The 22,674-nt window shown below is 35.4% G+C and overlaps 1 protein-coding gene across 1 annotated transcript in view; it reads right to left on the reverse strand.

Moving 5' to 3' along the window:
- The window catches only part of LOC123534900 (flotillin-2-like), a 45,035-nt gene extending 25,019 nt beyond the window's left edge, over nt 1-20,016 (reverse strand). Inside the window, exons 1-2 of the mRNA XM_045317363.2 lie at nt 19,865-20,016; nt 6,172-6,253 (exon numbers count right to left, since the gene is read on the reverse strand). Of these exons, the coding sequence (XP_045173298.1) occupies nt 6,172-6,253; nt 19,865-19,913 (131 nt within the window). The 5' untranslated portion in view covers nt 19,914-20,016. The remainder of the gene's footprint in view (nt 1-6,171; nt 6,254-19,864) is intronic.
- Nucleotides 20,017-22,674: the final 2,658 nt, after the last annotated feature.

Raw genomic sequence — 22,674 nt, forward strand, 5'->3', positions numbered from 1 at the left:
TGGGTCTTGCGTGCGACACGTCGTCTTACTGTGGTACACAATCATGCCAAGTTATTTGAAAATCCATCCATCGATGACAAAGATATGGACCGGACACGAAAAATGCGGACAGACCGAAAGACCGACAGACTGACAGATCGACAGACGGTTCAAAAACTATATGCCTCCCTTCGGGGGCATAAAAATCCTTATCAGGTACAGGTATGTAAAAATACACCTAAAAATTAGAGGTACCATCCATGTTGTACCACAGAAAAGTGATCTCTGTTTTTCCCTACGGCCAATAATAAAAAAGTTTCAAAATAAGCTATTTTATTTAGTAATTTATAGTAACATAAAAGGGAAGTCATTCAAAAAAAAAATTACTGTAAGTGAACAAAAAAGAGATCTGCCAAATAAAAACAACAGCACTGCAATGCAGAGCAATATACACATAGCAAAGTCATATATATGACCTTTGACCCTTAAGTGTGACCTTGACCTTGAAGCAAGTCATCCGGAACAAGCGCTCTGCACATCATCTCAGTGTGGTGAACATTTCTGCCAAGTTTCTTTGAAATCCTTCCAGCAGTTCAGGAGTTACAGAGCAGACACAAAACAAACTGATATGACTTTTGACCTCATGGTGTGACCTTGACCTTGAAGCGAGTCGTCCAGAACATGCACTCTGCATGTTGTCTTGGTGTGGTGAACATTTGTGTCAAGTTTCTTTGAAATCCTTCAAGGGGTTCAAGAGTTACAGAGCGGACACGAAACAAACTGATATGACCTTTGACTCCTGTGACCTTGACCTTGAAGCAAGACATCCAAAACATGCGCTCTGCACGTCGTCTCAGTGTGGTGAACATTTGTGTCAATAGGGGTCATTTACTCTGCAATGTTCAATCATCCTATGAAGTTTCAAAATTTTGGGTCAAGTGGTTCTCAAGTTATTGATCGGAAATGGTTTTCCATGTTCAGGCCCCTGTGACCTTGACCTTTAACAGTGACCCCAAAATCGATTGGGGTCATCTACTCTGTATGTTCAATCATCCTATGAAGTTTCAACATTCTGGATCAAGTGGTTCTCAAGTTACTGATCGGAAATGGTTTTCAATGTTCAGGCATCTGTGACCTTGACCTTTAACAGAGTGACCCCAAAATCAATAGGGGTCATCTAATCTGCATGACCAATCATCCTATGAAGTTTCAACATTCTGGGTCAAGTGGTTCTCAAGTTATTGATCTGAAATGGTTTTCAATGTTCAGGCCCCTGTGACCTTGACCTTTAATAGAGTAACCCCAAAATCAATAGGGGTCATCTACTCTGCATGACCAATCATCCTATGAAGTTTCAACATTCTGGGTCAAGTGGTACTCAAGTTATTGATCGAAAATGGTTTTCAATGTTCAGGCTCCTGTGACCTTGACCTTTAACGGAGTGACCCCAAAAACAATAGGGGTCATCTACTATGCATCAACAATCATCCTATGAAGTTTCAACATTCTGGGTGAAGTGGTTCTCAAGTTATTGATTGGAAATGGTTTTCAATGTTCAGGCCCCTGTGACCTTGACCTTTGATGGAGTGACCCCAAAAACAATAGGGGTCGTCTACTTCAGCAGCCCTGCCAGCCTATGAAGTTTGAAGGTTCTAGGTCAAATGGTTCCCCAATTATTGATCGGAAATGAAGTGTGACGTACGGACGGACTGACAGGGCAAAAACAACTCTGGGGGAGACATAAATACAGTCTCTATCGCATACACAATGTTTTTCTTTGATTTGTCCTAGTGACCTAGTTTTTGACCACAGATGACCCATATTCTAACTTGACCTAGATTTCATCAAGGCAATCATTCTGACTAAATTTTATGAATATCCAGTGCAAAATGCAGCCCCTATTGCATACACAAGGTTTTTCTCTAATTTGACCGGGTGACCTAGTTTTTGACCCTAAATGACCCATATTCAAACTCGACCTAGATTTTATCCAGACAAACACTCTGATCAAATTTCATGAAGATCCGGTGTAAAATGCAGCTCCTATTGCATACACAAGGTTTTTCTTAGATTTGACTTAGTGACCTAGTTTTAGTGACCCCAGATAACCCATATTCAAACTTGACCTAGACTTCATCAAGGTAATCATTCTGACAAAATTTCATAAAGATTAGTTGAAAAACAGTGATACAGTCTCTATCGCATACACAAGCTAAATGTTGACAGCAGGAAGACAGACATCGAGCGATCACAATAACTCACTCAGGTGTGCTAAAAATGGTCAAATTCTATTTTACATATATTTTTTATTATAACTTTGACCATATTTTTCTATTTTTAGTTACCCAAAGGCATTAAAATGACCTTTTTGTCACAAAAAAAAAAATGAAAAAAGAAAAAAAAAATTTTTTGAATTTCATCGAGATTTGAACCGACACCCTTCCATTCCACAGCACAAACAAGAGCACCGCCTTGCGGGTGCTGACGCTCATCTGATTTTTTTTGTGTAATAGAAATATTGTCCTACCCATGATTTTCTAAGTCTAAAAAGGGCCATCATTCTTGCAAAAAGCAGGTTAGAGTTATGTTTCTTGATGTTTAGTGTCCACTTATGATGGTGAAAAACTGTTGCAAGTTTTAAAGCAATAGCTTTGATAGTTTATGAGAAAAGTTGACTTAAACATAATACTCAACCAAGAAAATTATTTTCTAAGTCCAAAAAGGGCAATAATTATTGCAAAAAGCAGGATGGAGTTACGTTGCTTGCTGTACAGGGTCAGCTTATGATGGTCAACAAGTGTTGCAAGTTTCAAAGCAATAGCTTTGATAGTTTAAGAGAAAAAGTTGACCTAAACATAAAACTTAACCAAGAAATCTGATATTTTCTAAGTCCAAAAGGGGCAATAAATCTTGCAAAAAGCAGGATGGAGTTATGTTCCTTGCTGTACAGGGTCAACTTATGATGGTGAACAAGTGTTGCAAGTTTTAAAGCAATAGCTTTGATAGTTTAGGATAAAAGCTGACCTAAACATAAAACTTAACCAAGAAAACTGATTTTCTAAGTCCAAAAGGGGCAATAAATCTTGCAAAAAGCAAGATGGAGTTATGTTTCTTGATGTACAGGGTCTGCTTATGATGGTGAACAAGTATTCCAAGTTTCAAAGCAATAGCTTTGATAGTTTAGGAGAAAAGTTGACCTAAACATAAAACTTAACCAAGAAATCTGATATTTTCTAAGTACAAAAGGGGCCATAAATCTTGCAAAAAGCAAGATGGAGTTATGTTTCTTGCTATACAGGGTCAGCTTATGATGGTGAACAAGTATTCCAAGTTTCAAAGCAATAGCTTTGATAGTTTAGGAGAAAAGGTGACCTAAACATAAAACTTAACCAGGCAACGCCGACGCAGACGCCGACGCCGACAACCGCTCAAGTGATGACAATAACTCATCATTTTTTTTCAAAAAATCAGATGAGCTAAAAATCTATCTTTTATTTCAAATATGACCCCATTTTTCTGTTTTTAGCTACATTGACCTTGACCCTGATCCAAGTGACCTCAAATACATTCCCAACCTTTTGTGTTTGATAAAAGCTATCTACACACCAAGTATACTGACAACAAGAGCTGTCCGTAAGACAGCGCGCTCGACTTTTCTCAGTACTTGACTCTGAATTAGAGCCTTGCCAGTAAAAAAAAATCCAAGTTAAAAAGGGACATAATTATGTCAAAATTAAAATCAGAGTTATGGGAATTGTGTCTCCTGGTGTAGACTTTGATAGAAAATAACTATTTTGAGTTTCAAGTCAAAAGCTTTAATAGGAACAGTGATATTTGACTTTATCAAAATTTTTTTTTTAAAAATTCTAAGTTAAAAAGGGGCATAATTCTGTCAAAATTCAAACAGAGTTATGGGAATTGTGTCTCCTGGTGCAGACTTTGATAGTAAATAACTATTTTGAGTTTCAAGTCAAAAGCTTTAATAGTAACAGAGATATTTGACTTTATCAAAAAATTTAACAAAAAATTCTAAGTTTAAAAGGGGCATAATTCTGTCAAAATTCAAACCAGAGTTATAGGGATTGTTTCTCCTGGTGTAGACTTTGATGGTAAATAAGTATTTTAAGTTTCAAGTCAAAAGCTTTGACAGTAACAGAGATATTTGACTTTATCAAACATTTTAACAAAAAATTCTAAGTTAAAAAGGGGCATAATTCTGTCAAAATTCAATCAGAGTTATGGGGATTGTTTTTTCTGGTGTAGATTTCGATGGTGAATGGTGAATAAGTATTTTAAGTTTCAAGTCAATAGCTTTGACAGTAACAGAGATATTTGACCTTATCAAAAACTTTAACCAACAATTCTAAGTTAAAAAGGGGCATAATTCTGTCAAAATTCAAACCAGAGTTATGGGGATTGCTTCTTCTGGTGCAGACTTTGATAGTAAATAACTATTTTAAGTTTCATGTCATTAGCTTTGATAGTAACAGAGATATTTGACTTTATCAAAAACTTTAACCAACGGCAACGGCGACGCCGACACCGGGGCAAGTGCAATAGCTCTACATTTTCTTCGAAAAGTCGAGCTAATAAGTGTTCCCAAACTAAAGATATTGAGTGGAAGCCATTTTTCTATTTCTAGTAACAGTGACCCCAAATATCATTCAAAGCTATGTTTTCAGATAAGCTTGCTGTACACAAAGTTTGGTGGCAGTAAGTGAGTCCAAATTAAAATTATAAAGCGGAAACCACCCTTTTTGATGATCACACTGAAAAAAAATCTATTTTTAGTAACTGTGACCTTGACCTTGACCAAATGGCATTAAAATGACCTTTTTATTACAAAAAAAAAAAGAAAAAAAGAAAAAAGAAATTTTTGAACTCGGTAGGATTTGGACCAACGTCCTTCTGTCCCACTGACTAAAAAGTAGCTTTTGGCCCAACGCTCAAGACCACTGCGCCACCGTGGAATTTTCTAAGTGTGAAGATTAAATAAGTTATCCTGACCTTGAACTTGACCCCAATGACCCCATATACAATCCCAACCTTGGTTTTTCTATAAGCTATATATAGGTCAAGTTTAATTTCAATGTATACATCAATGCAAACTAAAGTTACCGATATTGTGCGGAAACCAATTTTTTCTATTTTTAGCAACAGCGACCTTGCCCTTGATCCAAATGACCCCAAATGCAATCCCAACCTTCGTCTCCTTACCATCTATCTACAGGCCAAGTTTGGTGTCTATAGCTTGTTCCAAACTAAAGTTATTGTGCGGAAACCAAGTTTGACGCCCGCCTGCCCGACGACATACCCCAATCTAATAACAGGTTTTCTACGAAAACCTGGTTAATTATGAGACAAAAGTAATGTGTGAATCTAAATAATTTCATCAATTTCCAGTGACTGGGAAACCCATGAGACATGAGCCATAGTCACATAAAAATGAAAAATGTCTCATAAGTTTAAGTGCTGATGAGCCCTGTGTCACATGGCTAAATTGTATTGAATGCAAAAGGATGAAACTATTTAATAGTGCAAATCTTTCACAAATGAATGTATTCAATGTGCAGATTCAAAGTGCTTCCAGTGTTTAAAAACATGTTTTAACATTGTATTTTATTATAGACTTCCATTTTTTGTCAGTTTTCAATAATTTTCTTTATTGACAAGCTGTTACAGTTTTAGTTACTATATTTGTTTTTTACTGAGAGCTTCTTTAATATGAAATGTGTACATACTACAATGCCAGTTCTTAGTTTACAAGTCGCAATTGTCCCATAGAAATTTCTGAATGTCACATAAAATTTATAAATGTCACATAATTTATTGTGTATGAGGAGCCATTGTCCCATGGACAAAATTTCTTTCCCAGTCACTGAATTTCAAATGTCAACGATTGAATTACTCTTTTCCTTTATAATGGATGTATTTTGAACTTGTCTGGAGAAAAACAACTCATTAGGGGTTCAAACTGGTTCATATTTTTTTCTGAAGCAATGAATGCCCGCATTAAAATGTCATTTCAGTATTTTAGTGATACAGTTCTTAAGTCAACATCATTTAAGCCATTTTAATAACACTGCAGTCAATGGTTAAAATAGCAAATTTATGTGCAGTGAGCTCTTAAATATTCCAAAACAATCCATAAAAACATTAAACTATTATGAAAACAAAATGGCATGCACATACCTCTGAGAATCTGTCACACACCACCAGGCCCAACCCCATCCTCCTACGATTAAGCTACGTCCAGTCTGCCCACAACAGCCACCTGAAATTAACACAATTACATGAAAAAAGTGACACTACAGTTAGCTTTTAAAATGTTTTATTCATTTTAAGATTGATTAACAGTAAGTGGTTTAAATCATAAATTGAAACCAACCACCCACGATTTCCTGCATTATTCTAAAGGGATTATTGGCTTATCTGGGGTTGCTACACTACTTGGTCATTATGCATGTACATGTGAACAGCCCCTCTAAAACAAAGTTACACATTTTACTAGGCCTCTGCAGACTAAACCTCTACAGATATGTAAATACTGGGAAAAAATGTGAATTATTCCAATGGCCAGGGCATTTTTTCATCTATAGTATGGAGGCTCAGAGCCTCTAGCCCTTAGGGACTTTTTTTCAAAACATGCCGATTTCCCTCAAAATTGACTTTACATCAGGATTTTTATTCGACTTTGCTAAAATACCAAGCTATTCCCCTACCCCAAACCAACCCCACCCAAATAACAGGCCTTGGCTATTCCCCTTTCTGAAGTCAAAAAAATATAAATTCTTTTTCATTTTTATCAGTGTACTAGTCTGAAAAAAAAATTAGAAAAATGACTGATTAATATATATGTTTTTTGGCAAAGATGAAAAAGTTAATATGATTTTTCTTTTTTTCAGTCTTGCTTTTTTTTCAATAGAAAGAAGGCAACCCTATGACTTCTCACATCTTATATTGGCATAGGAAATAGAGATCAATATGATTGCACCTTTACTTATCCTACCTATTCTGTATTACAAACGTGCTTCTAATGTAACATTTTGATACAAGTAAAACTGTATTATCACATCTACCTGCACTTTAAAGAACTTACTGGTATTTCATTTTATTATCGACTCGTTAAAAGTTAATTTCTACCGTAAGTTAGCTGACAAAATCATATGAAGCAGGTTTAAGGGGTAATTCAAGCAATCCTAAATTTTTTGTTGTGCAAAAAGGTGGGATATTGTGTCTTAAACTGTTTTCATTTTCCACTCAGTTGTGTGTAATTGCAAGGGAAGTAAACTAATAGATATCTCTGCTTATAAGTACTGGCCTAAGGCAAGAGTTGTCATTCTTTGCAGATCACAACTAAAACTTCTGTAACAAAACTATCATAAGTTTCACATTTGTAAAATCATTTTTGGTTATTTCAAGGACTTAGAAATCAATTTCTATATTTTATATTTATATGTATTTCTATCGTTGAAACTTTTAGGGTCTATCTCTATCTTATATCTAGGAATGTTTTAGATGTATTCTATCCACCAGTAATAATTATACTATAACACAAATCCAACTGGCTGGGAGGCAGCAAAAGTTTATCAATACATTATAACTGCTATATAATGCTGAACTGGGAAATAATGCATATATAACTGCACATTAACTATAAATCAGGATTGAGTACAATCTCATGTACTTCACTTCCTGTTTGTCCATACCGAAAGTGAAAGACCTCGGACATTTTCCTATTCAGATTGCCTATCCGATTAAGGAAAACTTGACACAGGGATAGACTTCTGAAATTGCATAGTTATGATAGTTGAAGACCATTTCTTGATAAATGCGACTTCAGTTTACAAGTTTATGAACAAAAAAGAAGACTCTGTAGACATTTCTCATTCTCTTTTCTATTAAACTATGAACATAAATCATTTTTACGTTTTAAACATCTTTTCCACCAGTGACGCAACAAAATAGTTCACATGCCTTTGTAAATAATTATTATATACGTATGCTGCAAAAATGACACTTGGTCACGGGTGGGAAAGTGTTTAAAATTGAAAAAAACTACGTACAGGGTGTCAGCAAATAAATTTTAACATAAATATTTGACACTTATTGCATGTGTTTCCTAAACCTTATATATATACACAGTTTATTCATTTTTGTAAATATTTCAAGCACAGAAAACACTAAACTAAATAAATAGGGGACATAGAAAGTGAAGCTAGAAAGCAGACAGATCTTTATAAGTATTTCTTATGAATTTTGCAATCAGATCTGTTACCTCTTGACAGTCTAAGTCCATCGATTGAGTGTTATCAGGATTGAGACAACTGCATCTGTCATAAGTCAAGAACCAAGCAAGTGGCTTCGATATATTACATAATGTGTCTTCAACGTAAAGTAGACAAAGAAATACAGACGAACTTTTATGGGAATAGTGCCACTTAAGTACAATTTTTTTACCTTTTGTTGAAGCGAACATAGAATGCATTTTAAGAGCAACATTTGTTTTTATTTGATCCAGCATCCTATACCCTAACAAAAACTACACCAGACACCATCACATTAACTAACCTAATTGCTTCCAGAACTTACACTGACACCCATAGAACTATTACTGACTCGCCCATAACTAACACTGACACTCCCAGAATTAACATCAATTCGCTCACACATCTGAAACTTATTTCAAAGCCAACCGAAATACTAGTAAGGACCTCAAAGAACTAACACAGACACCCCAAGAATATCTATATAAATAAGGTTGATACTAGCTAGTGAAGTTCCACTGATATAAAATGCTAAAAGTAAGGCATCCCTGAACCCCTAGTGGAATAGGCAGTCCCCTGCACCCCTCCGTTTCAACTGAAAAAGGCCAACTGCGCCAATGTATGGCCAGCTACACCACTGCATGTATTCAAAAATAATCCTCCACATAAAGACCGGTCGGTATTGTACATGCGTATAAATACAGTATAGCAATTGCTGTATAGAAAACAAACAATAGGATATGATCAATGCATCAGTGTTATCATGGGCACTCGGGTGGAAATAACTTGAAGTACAGTTAGGGACCAAATGTTTTGTTCCACTCTTATTTTTTCCGTTTCGTTTATTTTGAAAAATGTCAATAAAACTGATAATCTCTATGGTATCAGTTTATTTATTGTGTCAAAATATTTAAATTTTTTCAAAAATATGACCATTAGTTACAAACTGTTCGAATTTCAAGAAAATGAATATAAAATAAAACTATTTTTTGTGACAGTTTGATAGGAATATAACTTATTTATCAGTATTTGAAGCTGTTATATAAAACTATCAGCTACTGAAGTCAAGAAATAGCATTAACTTAGGGCAAAATCCCTAGCATAATGTCCGATGTCCTTGTAAGTCTCTTATACTACAAGTACATATTTGCCACATTTCTAGGACAAGGTTTTTAAAATAAATTAAAGACAATATCATTCATATTTTAAGTTTGTAGGAAACATGCAGTGCCCATTGTTACAGCTAGACAGGTACTCAATCCAGGTAAATAAATAAATAATGCCACACCAGAAACTTAAACATATTAAAGGCATACGCTAGAATTCCCTGTATATGAGATGGGCGAAAATTTTCCCGATAACAGAATTTCTTTAATCTTTGGATATTGAAGGACAATCATCTAAGAAACAAAAAATGCAATAAAAACCATAGGTCACAGTTATCGAAAAAGAGTTATCTGCCCTTGAAAACGTCATTTTTGGGGGAAGCATACGTCCTTAAACACAATCAGAAATAATAAAATACACCTTAAAGTGTATTGTATCATGATTGTTTATACAAAGTGAATGTGTTAAAATCTAAACACCTTGAAATTCTCATACAAATTATGCATTTAGCCTCTGTAAGCATGTTTCTATAAATACTAAAGTAAGATTTAAACAGACTGTACCTGATGTCATTAAAGTTGCAAATTTCAAGTGGCAATTGAAGTATTTTGAAATTTCTGGTTGTAATAGTTGCTATTGTTTCAAAATAATCTTTCTATGCTTTTTTATGTGGAAAATAAATTTACAAAAAAAAAGGCAGATGAAGTATTTTGAAATTTCTGGCTGTAATAGTCTCAATTGTTTCAAAATAATCTTTCTATGCTTTTTTATGTGGAAAATAAAAACAAGGAAAAAAAAGGTCTTATATCATGATTCAAGCAATTTCTATAACTGCCTTGCAAAAAAAAATAACAAGGCACTACACTTAACAATACATTCTGTCAACATTGTGTTATAAAGCCTGCAATGTTACAAAATATATAAACAGTATAAAAAAAGTTTTAATTGGTTTCACAATGTAAATCCTAGTACTGTATATTAACATTTGTAATATTAGATAGACACATCATTTAAGGTACATGTACTAGTTTAAAGTTTCTCATTACCTGACACATCAATGTAAAATCATGTTTGTGTGACCTTTATCATGTTTATTGAACCTCTGGTTTTGTATTTCAAAATGTACAACTATTTATATATCATATAAATGATGCTCTAATAAAACAGGTATAAAATTGGGAATTTTGACAAAAATGATATTTGATGAAATTACTGAATTCTATCTCTAACAGAAAACCTCAATTGCCATTGATAGTATATAAGTATTGTCAGCCACCAATATGTCAATAGCTTTAAGACTATGGTTTAGTGATTGTAATTGTATTCATTTTGCTGGTTCAAATAAACACCACTAGATACGTATTTTTTTCGTTATCTGTTCTTTCTTCTACTTTTTTTACATTCTAAAAATAAAATTTTGATAATTTTTTAGCAAAAATTTATAAGAAAATCTGTAGTTTTTTCCAATTATAAATGATAACTAACATATCATCCCAGGATTTAGAAATCTGTTAGTTGCTCATTTTAAATATGATTGAAAATCTACATGGTAAACTTTTCCTTTTTTTTTCATAAACAAGTTCACCTATACTTTGACATGATACTATATACTGCCAAATATAAATGGAGGATGAAATACCTTTATCAAAGATTCAAACACTAATTTAAATTACTTAAAGGTATTCAATCCGACTTTGATCAAGTAATGGATTTACATAGATCTGATCGTTTACTGACTTGTGTAGTCTTAGTCCTTTAAGCATTTGTTTTGCGAATAGAAAAATCAAATTTAAACAAGAGCACTGCAATGCTGAGCAATATACGTCGGAAGGTATGAACTTTGACCCCTTAAGTGTGATCTTGACCTTGAAGTGAGCCATCAGACACATGCGCTCTGCACGTCGTCTCGATGTGGTGAACATTTGTGTTAAGTTTCCTTCAAGCAGTTCAAGAGTTATAGAGCGGACACGAAACTAAGTCATATGACCTTTGACCCCTAAGTGTGACATTTACCTTGAAGTGAGCTATCCAAAACATGCGCTCTGCGTGTTGTCTCGATGTGGTAAACATCTGTGTTAAGTTTCTTTGAAATCATTCAAGGGGTTCAAGAGTTACAGAGCGGACACAAAGTTGCTAACGGACAGACAGACACCAACTTCATAACATAATACATCCTTTTGGGCAAATTGCTTAAAAAATTTCTTCTTTATTGACATCTTTATTTTACATGTGATTTTCAGAACTCTTTTTATCAGGGTTGGCAAAAACCCTGTTTTAAGCATATTGCCCAGCCCAGTGGGTTTTACTGGGAAAACCTGGGTTTTACAGGGCAATATGATTTTTTCAGTTTTTATTAAATGGCAGATGTTTATAAAAATAGTACTTTTTAAAGTCAACAACAATCTATATTTCTAAATAACTTTTTAAAGGGGTAGAAAGATTTAATAAATACAATAATTTCTTGAGTGGTACAAGTACTTTGGAACTCCTGCAAAAATGTCACTGCTATGCACTTCACTAGCTAAAACAATTCAGCTTCAGAGATGTTATATGCTGTATTGGATCTCTGAGCTGAAACAAACCCTGTATTGAAACCTAAACAGAATTTTGTCACACTGTAATTTCATGAAATCAAATGCCAGTGACTCACCTTTTACTTTAAAGTTTAATATATTTCTAACCCATTTTTCTTTTGATCTGACATAAAATGAACCACGGAACACCATTTGAAAACAAGATATACACAAAAGTTCAAACGGGTACCACTGTCGGCAAGATTTTGCCCACCACTGCAGTTGTCGCGTGATCGAGGAACTCTTCATTTTGAAAACAAATCTGGTGGTAAAGAATCATTATTTATTGGATTTTTTTTGCAAATTAAAACTTTCTAAGGTATGCTGTAATGAACTTTGTTAAAAATGCCTGCATTAATAAGTAAATTAAATTCATTAAATAAGAAAAATGTTGATCCTCATATTCAAAATTAACCATGCAGAGCTCCAGATAAGCTGCATATTTGCGTATTTACGCAATTAAAATTGCAGTAAACCCAAATGAATTCATACAGTGTGCGTAATGAAACGCAAGTAAAATTCCTAATACCCAATTCATAAAAAATAGCTTGCGTATCACATTTTCCTTATTTCTAGAACGGGTACGAGACTTTAACGCAAGATTTGACTGACTGGTTATAAGTTACCGCAGAACAGGTTGCAATTTATCGGAACTAGAAATGTGTCCATGGGACACAGATGCCCCCACTACATGACATTAGTCAGGGGCCAGAACTCCTACAATACTGAATGAATCCGGATGCGAAACCCCAGGTGCACAACTACACATGCTGACCAACATTCCTGTAAACTTTGGTGATTCCAGGTCAAATACTTTTGGGGCTATGCGCGACACAACATTAAAATGACCAATTTTTTACTAAGTCAGGGGCCATAACTCCTACATGACTGGATGAATCCGGAAGCGAAACCCCAGGTGCACAACTACACATGCTGACCAACATGCCTGTAAAGTTTTGTGACTCTAGGTCATATACTTTTGGAGCTAGGCACGACACAACATTAAAATGACCAATTTTTACCAAGTCAGGGGCCATAACTTCTACATGACTGCATGAATCCGGACGTGAAACCCCAGGTGCACAACTACACATGCTGACCAACATTCCTGTAAACTTTGGTGATTCTAGGTCAAATACTTTTGGAGCTATGCGAGACACAACATTAAAATAACCAATTTTTTACTAAGTCAGGGGCCATAACTCCTACATGTCTGGATGAATCCGGACGCGAAACCCCAGGTGCACAACTACACATGCTGACCAACATTCCTGTAAAGTTTTGTGACTCTAGGTCATATACTTTTGGAGCTAGGCACGACACAACATTAAAATGACCAATTTTTACAAAGTCAGGGGCCATAACTTCTACATGACTGAATGAATCCGGACGCGAAAACCCCAGGTGCACAACTACACAATCTGACCAACATTCCTGTAAAGTTTTGTGACTCTACGTCAAATACTTTCAGAGCTACGCGCGACACAACATTTTCGGAAGGACGGACGGACGGACAAGAGCAAATCTATATGCCCCCCCCCCCCAAAGTGGGGGCATAAAAATCACAGGACCATTCAGTCGGCTGATCGGTGTTATTTGGATACTTTGTAAACAATTTTACGCCGATAAAATGTAAAAGAGTTGAAGAATAAACATTGTTGCAGCACAAACTAATTAGTGGGATATTTTGCTGTTCAACAATGACAGTTATTTGTTTGTGACGATGTAGTGTCACCAATACTGGATGATATCTTTTGGGAGAATGCACATTGTGGTGACCACATCGTTCGGGATATTGTGGATGAACTGATCTCCGACTTCATTCAAAGTGAAAAAGAAAACAAACGTATGGAACATACATTACAATTTTAAATACATTTTTGTATTAAACATTGAAGGGCGCCATTAAAGTACTTAGCTACTTAGTCAATCCTGTTCAATGATATATACCATGTATACTGTAAGCAAAAAATACTCAATTGTTAGTGCGAGATTGGTAAAATACCCAATTGGTTTTAGCAAATACCCAATTACTTCTGAAAAGGCTGGGTAATGATATTATTGTTACCCAATTCAAATTTCGAATACCCAATTCAGACAAAAAGTGATGGGTAAATACCCATTTGCACCAAAAGCTTATCTGGAGCTCTGACCATGTGCTACAAACTTCGCATGACCTCATCAGTTTCTCACAAAGTCAGTGCTCAAATGTTGCAGTTCGACCTGGTTAGGTAAACAAATGGGGTTATGACCACCTGAATATAAAACTAGTGTTAGTTAAGTTAAGGTAGCCAGAAGTAACGCTTTCAATGTTTTGTTGTTTCGAAAAAAGCAGCGGCTCAGAGAAAAAATACCCAGTGAGATCTCTGTATTTGATATCTCAATTTCCACAAATAATCTCACATATCAGGATTAATGAGGTCTTACCCACAGACAACCCCTAAAAAGTATTATACATTTTATCAAGAGGTTATGACCCAACAGTTTCGAGACAAACATGTTTGGTGTTTAACCCTTTTACAGTTGGATGCCACGCTTTCCTCTTTTGATTGTGTCTGATGGAACAGGTGGAGGACTCTATGATAGGTAGTTCTTAATGTTAAATCCCAACGGGACTGAGCTATTTTGATTTCTGTCTTCTGGCCTGTTTTGTAGGGCCCTTAGGATGCTTCCCTTGTTGCCCTGTCTTCCGCAAAGGCATTGTGTACATGCATTTTAGGTTCTTAAGGATTGCATTTATATAAATACACAAGAGCATTTTTGTGTTTTACATTACATGTCTTCTGTTGCCTTTGCGTATGTTAGGGTTTTACCTGGCGGGGATAACTTTTATTTAAGTTGTCCTGGGACTTCGGAATATGGTAGGGTAAGAGTTAGTCCAAATAATAGGACGTTTCAGGACAGCTTAATAACTTTTGACTGTCGCTGTCCATTCACATCCAAACTTATTCTGCATATATTTCTGTTAGGAAATCCCCAATGAAATACATTGGGAACATTTTCTGGTACATGTACAATGTATTTTTAACGATTACATCTCTAAAATGAATTTATGTTGACAATAAAGCATAAAGTGGTCTCCCTGACATTTTTTGAATGTATATTTTCAGGGATCATCCTAGGTCAAAATTTTAGGGAGAAGTGACTTCTCCCTCCACAGAATTTAGGGAGAAGTTGGGGAACTCAAGGAGAAGAATCGGCATAGCATTCAGTTTCCTGCCTATATATATCCACTTTCTGTGGGTCTAGCTGTAACTTATAAACAGTAATTATTTAAGGAAATTGATTCTTGCCTTATCATTTTCATGAATTTCTAAATAAAGTGTAAACTTAGCTATGAAAAAGTCGCCTTTAATTTTTTATCCGAAATTTACATGTCCGAAACTCGTAAATTTAACTGGTGCACGATCAAAACGCCGTGAAAATTTTCATTCATGTTTCGATTCTTGTGCTTTTATAATGCCAGATTTTTGCATCAACTTGTTCAGATTTATACATTTAATTCATTTATTTATTTTTTTTTAAAAATTGTATCAAACTCGTCGATAATGGCGATCTTTTTACAATATTTTGTACGGCAGTTCTGACGTCCGCGAAATCATTTTTGGTTGCGGGTTTATCCCGCAACCAAAGTTAAAGTGTATTTCTGACAATCATAGCATCTTTATTTGATTCCAAACCACATCCAAAGGATGTTCATGTGCTACACAAAATAGTCCCATTCATGAACAATGCGGATGAATTATCAATAAACAAGTAGTTCTTATTCAACCTGTATCCACTCACACTGACCATTTAGATTATATAAGATCTATCAATGATAAGGTATTCAAGCCCATGGTTACATCACAAGCTGGGTCAGGCAGAGTTCATCTTAGATATGAGGCACATTAACTTTGTATTTGTTTCTCATTCATGTATATTCATAGACTGGCATTTAAACAGAAAATAAATCTACCAAAAACCCGCAACCATCAGACATTTCAAGGCTTTCATTTATCCCCAGTACCCGAGCAATTCATTTACAGAAATTGACCGTAATCATGGTAATTGAAATAATTTCTGAAGTAATTTTTAATAAAATGAAAGAATAATATACAATTGTTGCATAAGATCATGCTCTCGTTAAGTTTATCACCTTTTTACACGCCGATTGAAAATTTTCAAAATGGCGGCGGCTTACAATATTATTGATTGACACTGTGGGATATTAACGCTACGATTGGCTGGAGTTTGACAGGCAAGTAGGCGGAGTTGACTATCGATGGATTTATCGATAATTCAATCTAGAATATGCATCAAGTTTTATAACTTTATGTAAACAGATAATAACTCGCTGAAAAACTTGGCGATTTGGATTTCGCCCGGAGGTGATAATTAGGCGAAGTGGCCGACTTAAAAGCGACGATATCGCTCAAATCGCCTTGTAGGATGATCCCTGATTTTGTGTCTGCAATTTAGTGCTATTGGCAGTCCGCAGTGTATTGAAACTGCTGTCAGGGTAGGTATCTCCTCGCACCTGTTTACACATATTTTACGAATTTTTTTAAATTATGAGCTGAATTCAAGCCATTTGAAGTTTCTATATGAATATTAATGTTTAATTTATTGGAGCAAGTAGGTTTGACCAGCATTTTATGACTTTTTTCAGTGATTTTTTCCTTATACAAATGGCACCAAATATCGGATCCGTTCACAATTGCAAACGTTTTTTTACAATTTTCAAATTGGGTGTGCCGGACGCATTCACAATTGGTGTGAAAACCTCTAAAAATAGTAGAAAAACATAAAAAAAAAGAGCTTCAAGTCTCAAGTTTATTCACAAGAACATAAAAGGCATTATTTTATGGAGGCTGCCATTTTTGCATTGCCTACTGGTTGTAATCGTACAGCATATTTGCACTGGGAAACACCGTACAATGATTAGGCGAAACTTTCCGCCAATCGCGAGATAGGGCTATAATCGGGAAGTAGGATCCATCAGTCTAAAGCATGGTAAGAAACGGGGTGCGACACCTTATGTACCAGTCACTTTATGTACCACTTTGACACTTAGTGTAGCACCTATATAATACATAGTAATTGTATCTCATTATGTAGCACTGTCAATATGTGATAATAACCTGTGAAAACAACTTTGATTTAATTAGCTTAAGTCCATAGAATATGATAGAATGTTGTTAACATTTCTATGTGCATATAATTTTACCTTATTAATTATGACAATTAACATTTAAATTTAGTAAAAAAAACATTTCAAGTAACATAAAATATAACATTTTCATCAAATCAAATCAAAAATGATCATCCACTATATATCACATATATATGTGGTACATAAGGTGTCCAAGTGGTACATAAAGTGCTAGTACATAAAGTGACCATAAAAAAAGTCATCCCGCTAAGCCAAATAAGTAAGTCTAGGTAAGATTGCAATTAGGTGCACCATAAACTGGGGAGGTGTAGTGATAGTAGATTTATAGACCACTTCCAACAGCCTTGCTGTTGGGTTAACCCCTTACCAATGTGATTAGTCCCTCTACCGATCAAGAAATCTGGGGTTCGAGCCCCAGTTGGGACCATCACATTCTCTCTCAGTGTTTATTTTACAGCCATGCAAATCAGGAAATAGAACAATCCTTTTTTTTAAAAACGATAAATAGTTTTAGAGGGACGGGATTAATACGGGAAAACCGAAGGTTTTTCCGTCTATAGATAATGTGTACGTGTATATATGTCAAAGTAAACCTATATACCGTTCAACTTGGGAATATGTTCTATACCTTCACCGGTTTTGTTGTTGTTGTTCTCCCATGATTCTACCGGACCTGCTGCCGTGCTTGCGCAATAAATAATTTTCAGGACGACATTTGATAAAATAAAATTTCTTATGAACAATCGGGCGCCGCATTATTAAAACAAAGTATTCTATCCAGTTGAAAATTCGCGGTATCAATAGAAATCGGTGTTATTCGGGTTTCTTCATGAAACGAGTTTATGGATGATTCAAGCGGCCCGCTTTTTGTTTCCAATAATGAATTATGATGTAAGCTACATTACTGCACTGTTTGAATAACAAAACCATTGTTTATTTATTTCTTTGAATGTAGAAAAGCCAATAATTTCAAAAATGTCAATGTAAAACGAATATAGACACGCTGTCCTAACAAAATTTAGGCCCAATTTAATTTTTTTTCTTTATATTTATCACACTTTTTTCAATTACTGGAACACAAATCAATAATAAGTATAGTTAACCAATGTTCTGTCTGTAAATTTTGAACAAAATATTCGAAGGCATGGAAAAGCATAATTATATCGATATTGCTTATCTCCCCTCCCTTCCACAATCTTTCACATACATTGCAACTACTTTCTAAAAGTCAATTTATTGACTAGAGTTTTAGTAAAATTACACTTGGAAAAAAATGTTGGCTATAAACTTGAGAGGCTCACTACGATCACTATCAAGCTAAGAAATTAACCTTAATCATATTCAAAAAAAGGTCCCAGACTGTTAGCAGTTAGGTAAATTAAATTGAATTTCGACCAAGAGTGTTTGTGTTATATATAAAATTCTGGTCAAGAACTTTTTACAATGAATTTGAAATAATAATTTCACAAGTAAATGGTTGTTTGTCATTCTCACATACACGAGTTTTACCATAGCTGTATTAGTGGAACACAATTTGTCCTAAAAGAGTGTCATTTGACAATAATGGCATTTAAAAGAATTAAAATAGTCCGTGTTTAGGATAGCAGGATTATGTAAGTTCCGGTATCTATACTACAAAAGAATATCAGAACAAGATGATACTGAATGTGATGTTACGCAGGCATAATGTGTAAATTGTTGTGTTTTATTTTTTGGATTGTTTTGTCGTTTTTAGAAACTATTTGTTTGTAACAAATGAACTGAAAAGAATATGTGCATTTCCGGATTCAGAAATTTGTATTAGAGAAACAAATTGATAGCAAAGGCATGATCGTTTAAACAGAAACAAAATTGGTAATATTATGTATAAATAAATGACTTGCATTTATCTGTATATAATAAAATATTTATCCAAAACTACTGAGGAAGAGTGTGTTTTACGCATGCTCACTGACAACACATAAAGGCCTGATATTGGGTCACTTTTGAATGACTGTTGCATCATATATAATACTATGAGGAAAATTTTGTAAATGACAAAGTGTTCGAATTTATCACTGTTCGTACAGCCCCCATTTTACATACCCCTTTCCGGCGCTTACTTCGTGTGAGTTAAAATTTGCTTACTAGATATAAATTTGAATTATGTAAAGTTTTCAGCAAAAGCATTATTTTGATACCAATAAATAATAACAATTTGCAGAAATAAAAAAGTGACAGGTCAAAAATCCCCCGTTATCTGTCCGGGTTTATGCAACAGTTTCGTTTTTGTCGTGTTGAGCGACATGTGAAGTTTCCACTTTTCTCTATTTTATCATCAGTACAACTAATGGTGCATTTTGGGACTAGAATCTGTGCACCCAAATATCACTATTATCTTTAACTCATGAACACTATTTTCCATTGTCTGTATAGTCTTGATACATTTGAAGAAATGATTAGATCTATGTTCATTTAAACAAAACTTTTTAAAACATTTCCCCTTCTTATTTTTATAACAATAGCAAAACCATCAGGCTTACTGTCAAAACTGAAAGCCAAACAGAAAATATCAGAAAGAACAATTTAATGCAGAAAAAAAGAAAGAATCCGTATCACTATCACTAGGTTTTCCCGTCAGATAGGCAGCGCCTAATTTCATATTAAAATAAATCCCAAAACAGAGGCAGTGGCCTTGACATGACTATGATCAACAAACAAAATAAAACCTACCTGTTCAATTCACTCCAACCTTCCTAAATCGTTTATAATGCAAATTTCTTGAAATTAACGAAGTTGCCTACCTGATATAACAAGGGCTTCATTAGGACCTACGGTGTGAATGTTCCCCATCCTGAATCTGCAAATTCTTCTGTATTTCGAAATAAAATTTACGATTTCCAAATTCAAGATGGTGGATGTGATCGGAACCCTCGGCTATTGCACAAGAACTACCGAAAAGAAAATTATACACCAAAAATTTTATCGCGAGTTGTACCTTTTCAAACCTGCTGCAGATCGTTGTACTCGTTCAATTTTGTATGTGAGGGATTTTTGCCAAGGGTGCCATATAGAAGAGCAATATTCAAGCTGTGGGCGGACAAAGGTGTTGTAAGCTGTTTCTTTTACTTTTCTGTTGTTTGTTTTGACATTTCTTTTGATGAATCTGAGTGAATTGTTTGCTTTTGATGTGATGTTATCAATATGTTTTGACCAACTGAGATCTTTACTTAGTGTGACGCCCAGGTATTTAGCAGCTTCTGTAGTTTTTAGTGCTATATTATGGAGTGTATAATTGTAGATCTATCTATCTTTATATACGGCTGGACTCCCCTCACGGGTATAATAGCCGGGTTGCGCGTCACAACCAGATAAAAGTTGGTTTAAAAGCAGTGAAAGGAAGGCTTCAAAAATGAAGATAGTGAGAAAGAAGATAAAAGTGTGAAAGTGTTAAGTAAGATGAAATATTCACAAGTTAAAAGGGGTTAAAAACATCCGCTTTGTGAGTTCAGGGGCGGAAAGAGAGGACGGAGGGGTCAAGACATCGTTTGAACCCCTCAAGGTCAGGTTGGAGTACAGTTTGAGAAGGCAGGTGGTTCCACAACACGACAGAATAAGGGAAAAAGGAGTATTTGAAATAATTTGCTTCAGTATGGACTTGACGGAAGAAGAGTTCATACATATGCCGTGACATTCTCACAGGCCTTTCTAAGTAAGATGGAACTGGTACCGCAACTAAACCATACATGATCTTATAAAACATGGTCAGTCGGGCTAGGTCACGTCTGTCCTGTAAACTCTGCCAACCCAACTCGTTCCGCATGCTGGTGACACTGTCATAGGTAGAATAATTATTTTTAACCTATCTAACTGATCTTTTTTGAACTTTTTCTATTTTATCAATGTTGGTATCTGTGTGGGGGCTCCAGACTGTAGAGGCATACTCTAATTGCGATCTTACCATGGTCTTATAGGCTGTTTCCTTAATATGTTGGTTTGTAGTCTGGATATTTCTACGTAAAAATCCTAATGTTTTGTTTGCATTGGATGTTATTGGCTCTATGTGTTGATTCCATGAAAGGTCTTCAGATATATTGACTCCAAGATATTTTGCACTGGGTACTGATTCTAATGTTTGGCCATGTAAGGTGTAATTGAATTGAATTTTGTATCTGGTACTTTTAGATATATGAATGACGACACACTTGCTTGGATTGAACTCCATCTCCCAGGCATCCTCCCACAACACAAGTTTATCTAGATCCTGTTGGAGAATGGAACAGTCTTGCTTGTTGTTGATCACAAGGTAAACGGCAGTGTCATCAGCAAAACGAAGGACCTGTGAAGAGAGAGATTCAGGAAGATCATTAATATAAAGAAGAAAGAGAAGAGGACCAAGTACTGAACCTTGGGGGACCCCTGATGTAACCGGGACTTGATTTGATGATTCTCCAACCAAAGCGACTTGCTGAGTTCTGCCTATGAGAAAAGAATGAATCCAGTTGATGATAGGTTTTTTCTTTCGAGTAATCCTCAATACCTCACACTTATCCGGATTGAACTCCATTGACCAGTCCTTTTCCCAGGCTTCAAGAGAATGGAGATCATTTTGTAAAGATTGGGAATCAAAGGAGGATTTAACCGTCAGATAGACAATAGTGTCATCTGCAAAAAGTCGTGACTTACTTTTAATGGACTCTGGGAGGTCATTAATGTAGGCTAAGAAGAGACAGGGGCCTATGACTGACCCTTGTGGAACCCCAGACAGAACAGGAAGTTCATCCGAGGTGAAGCCATCCACAAGTACTCTTTGGCATCGGTCCTTCAAAAACGACTTGATCCACTGGGATACTAATGGGTGGACTCCTAGGGTATCGAGCTTATGAATTAGTTTGTGGTGGTCAACCTTGTCAAAGGCTTTACTGAAATCCATTACGATGACGTCAGTTTGTTGGCCATTTTCAAGATTGTCAAATACCTCTTGTGTGAAACTTATAAGTTTGTTTCACAGTTATGCTTTGACCTGAAGCCATGTTGATATTGGCTAAGGAGATCATTTCTGTCAAAGTTGGACATTATATTTGAGACAAGAATATGTTCCATTAATTTAGAGGCAATACATGTTAGGGATATGGGCCTATAATTGCTAGCCTTGGATTTTGGACCTTTCTTATAGACTGGTGCAACGATTGCTCTTTTCCAGTCTTTTGGGACTTGACCTGTTTCAAGAGATAGTTGGAATATCTTTGTAATGATTGGGGCTATCTCTTGGTGAAGTTCTTGTAGTAACCTTGGTGAAATTTCACCAGGACCAGAGGCTTTATTTGGATAAAGCCCCATTAGTAACTTGTCCACGCCCTCAACAGTTATGAGGATCGTTGGCATCTCTGGTGCTGATTTGGCATTTGTGGCTTTTTTTGCTGAGTTGTTTCAGGCTTAGGGGTTGGGGCATTGAAAAGACAGATTCAAACTGTTTATTAAGGATGTTTGCCTTTTTGACCGGGTCGGTATGAGTTAGACCCTCATACTTCAAGGGGGCTACACCACAACTCTCTGTTTTGTTATGTTTAACAAATGAGTAGAACTTTTTGTTCCTACCCGGTTGGGAGTCGCC

The sequence above is a fragment of the Mercenaria mercenaria genome, chromosome 12 (assembly GCF_021730395.1).
Source record: "Mercenaria mercenaria strain notata chromosome 12, MADL_Memer_1, whole genome shotgun sequence".
Taxonomy (NCBI): Eukaryota; Metazoa; Mollusca; class Bivalvia; order Venerida; family Veneridae; genus Mercenaria; species Mercenaria mercenaria.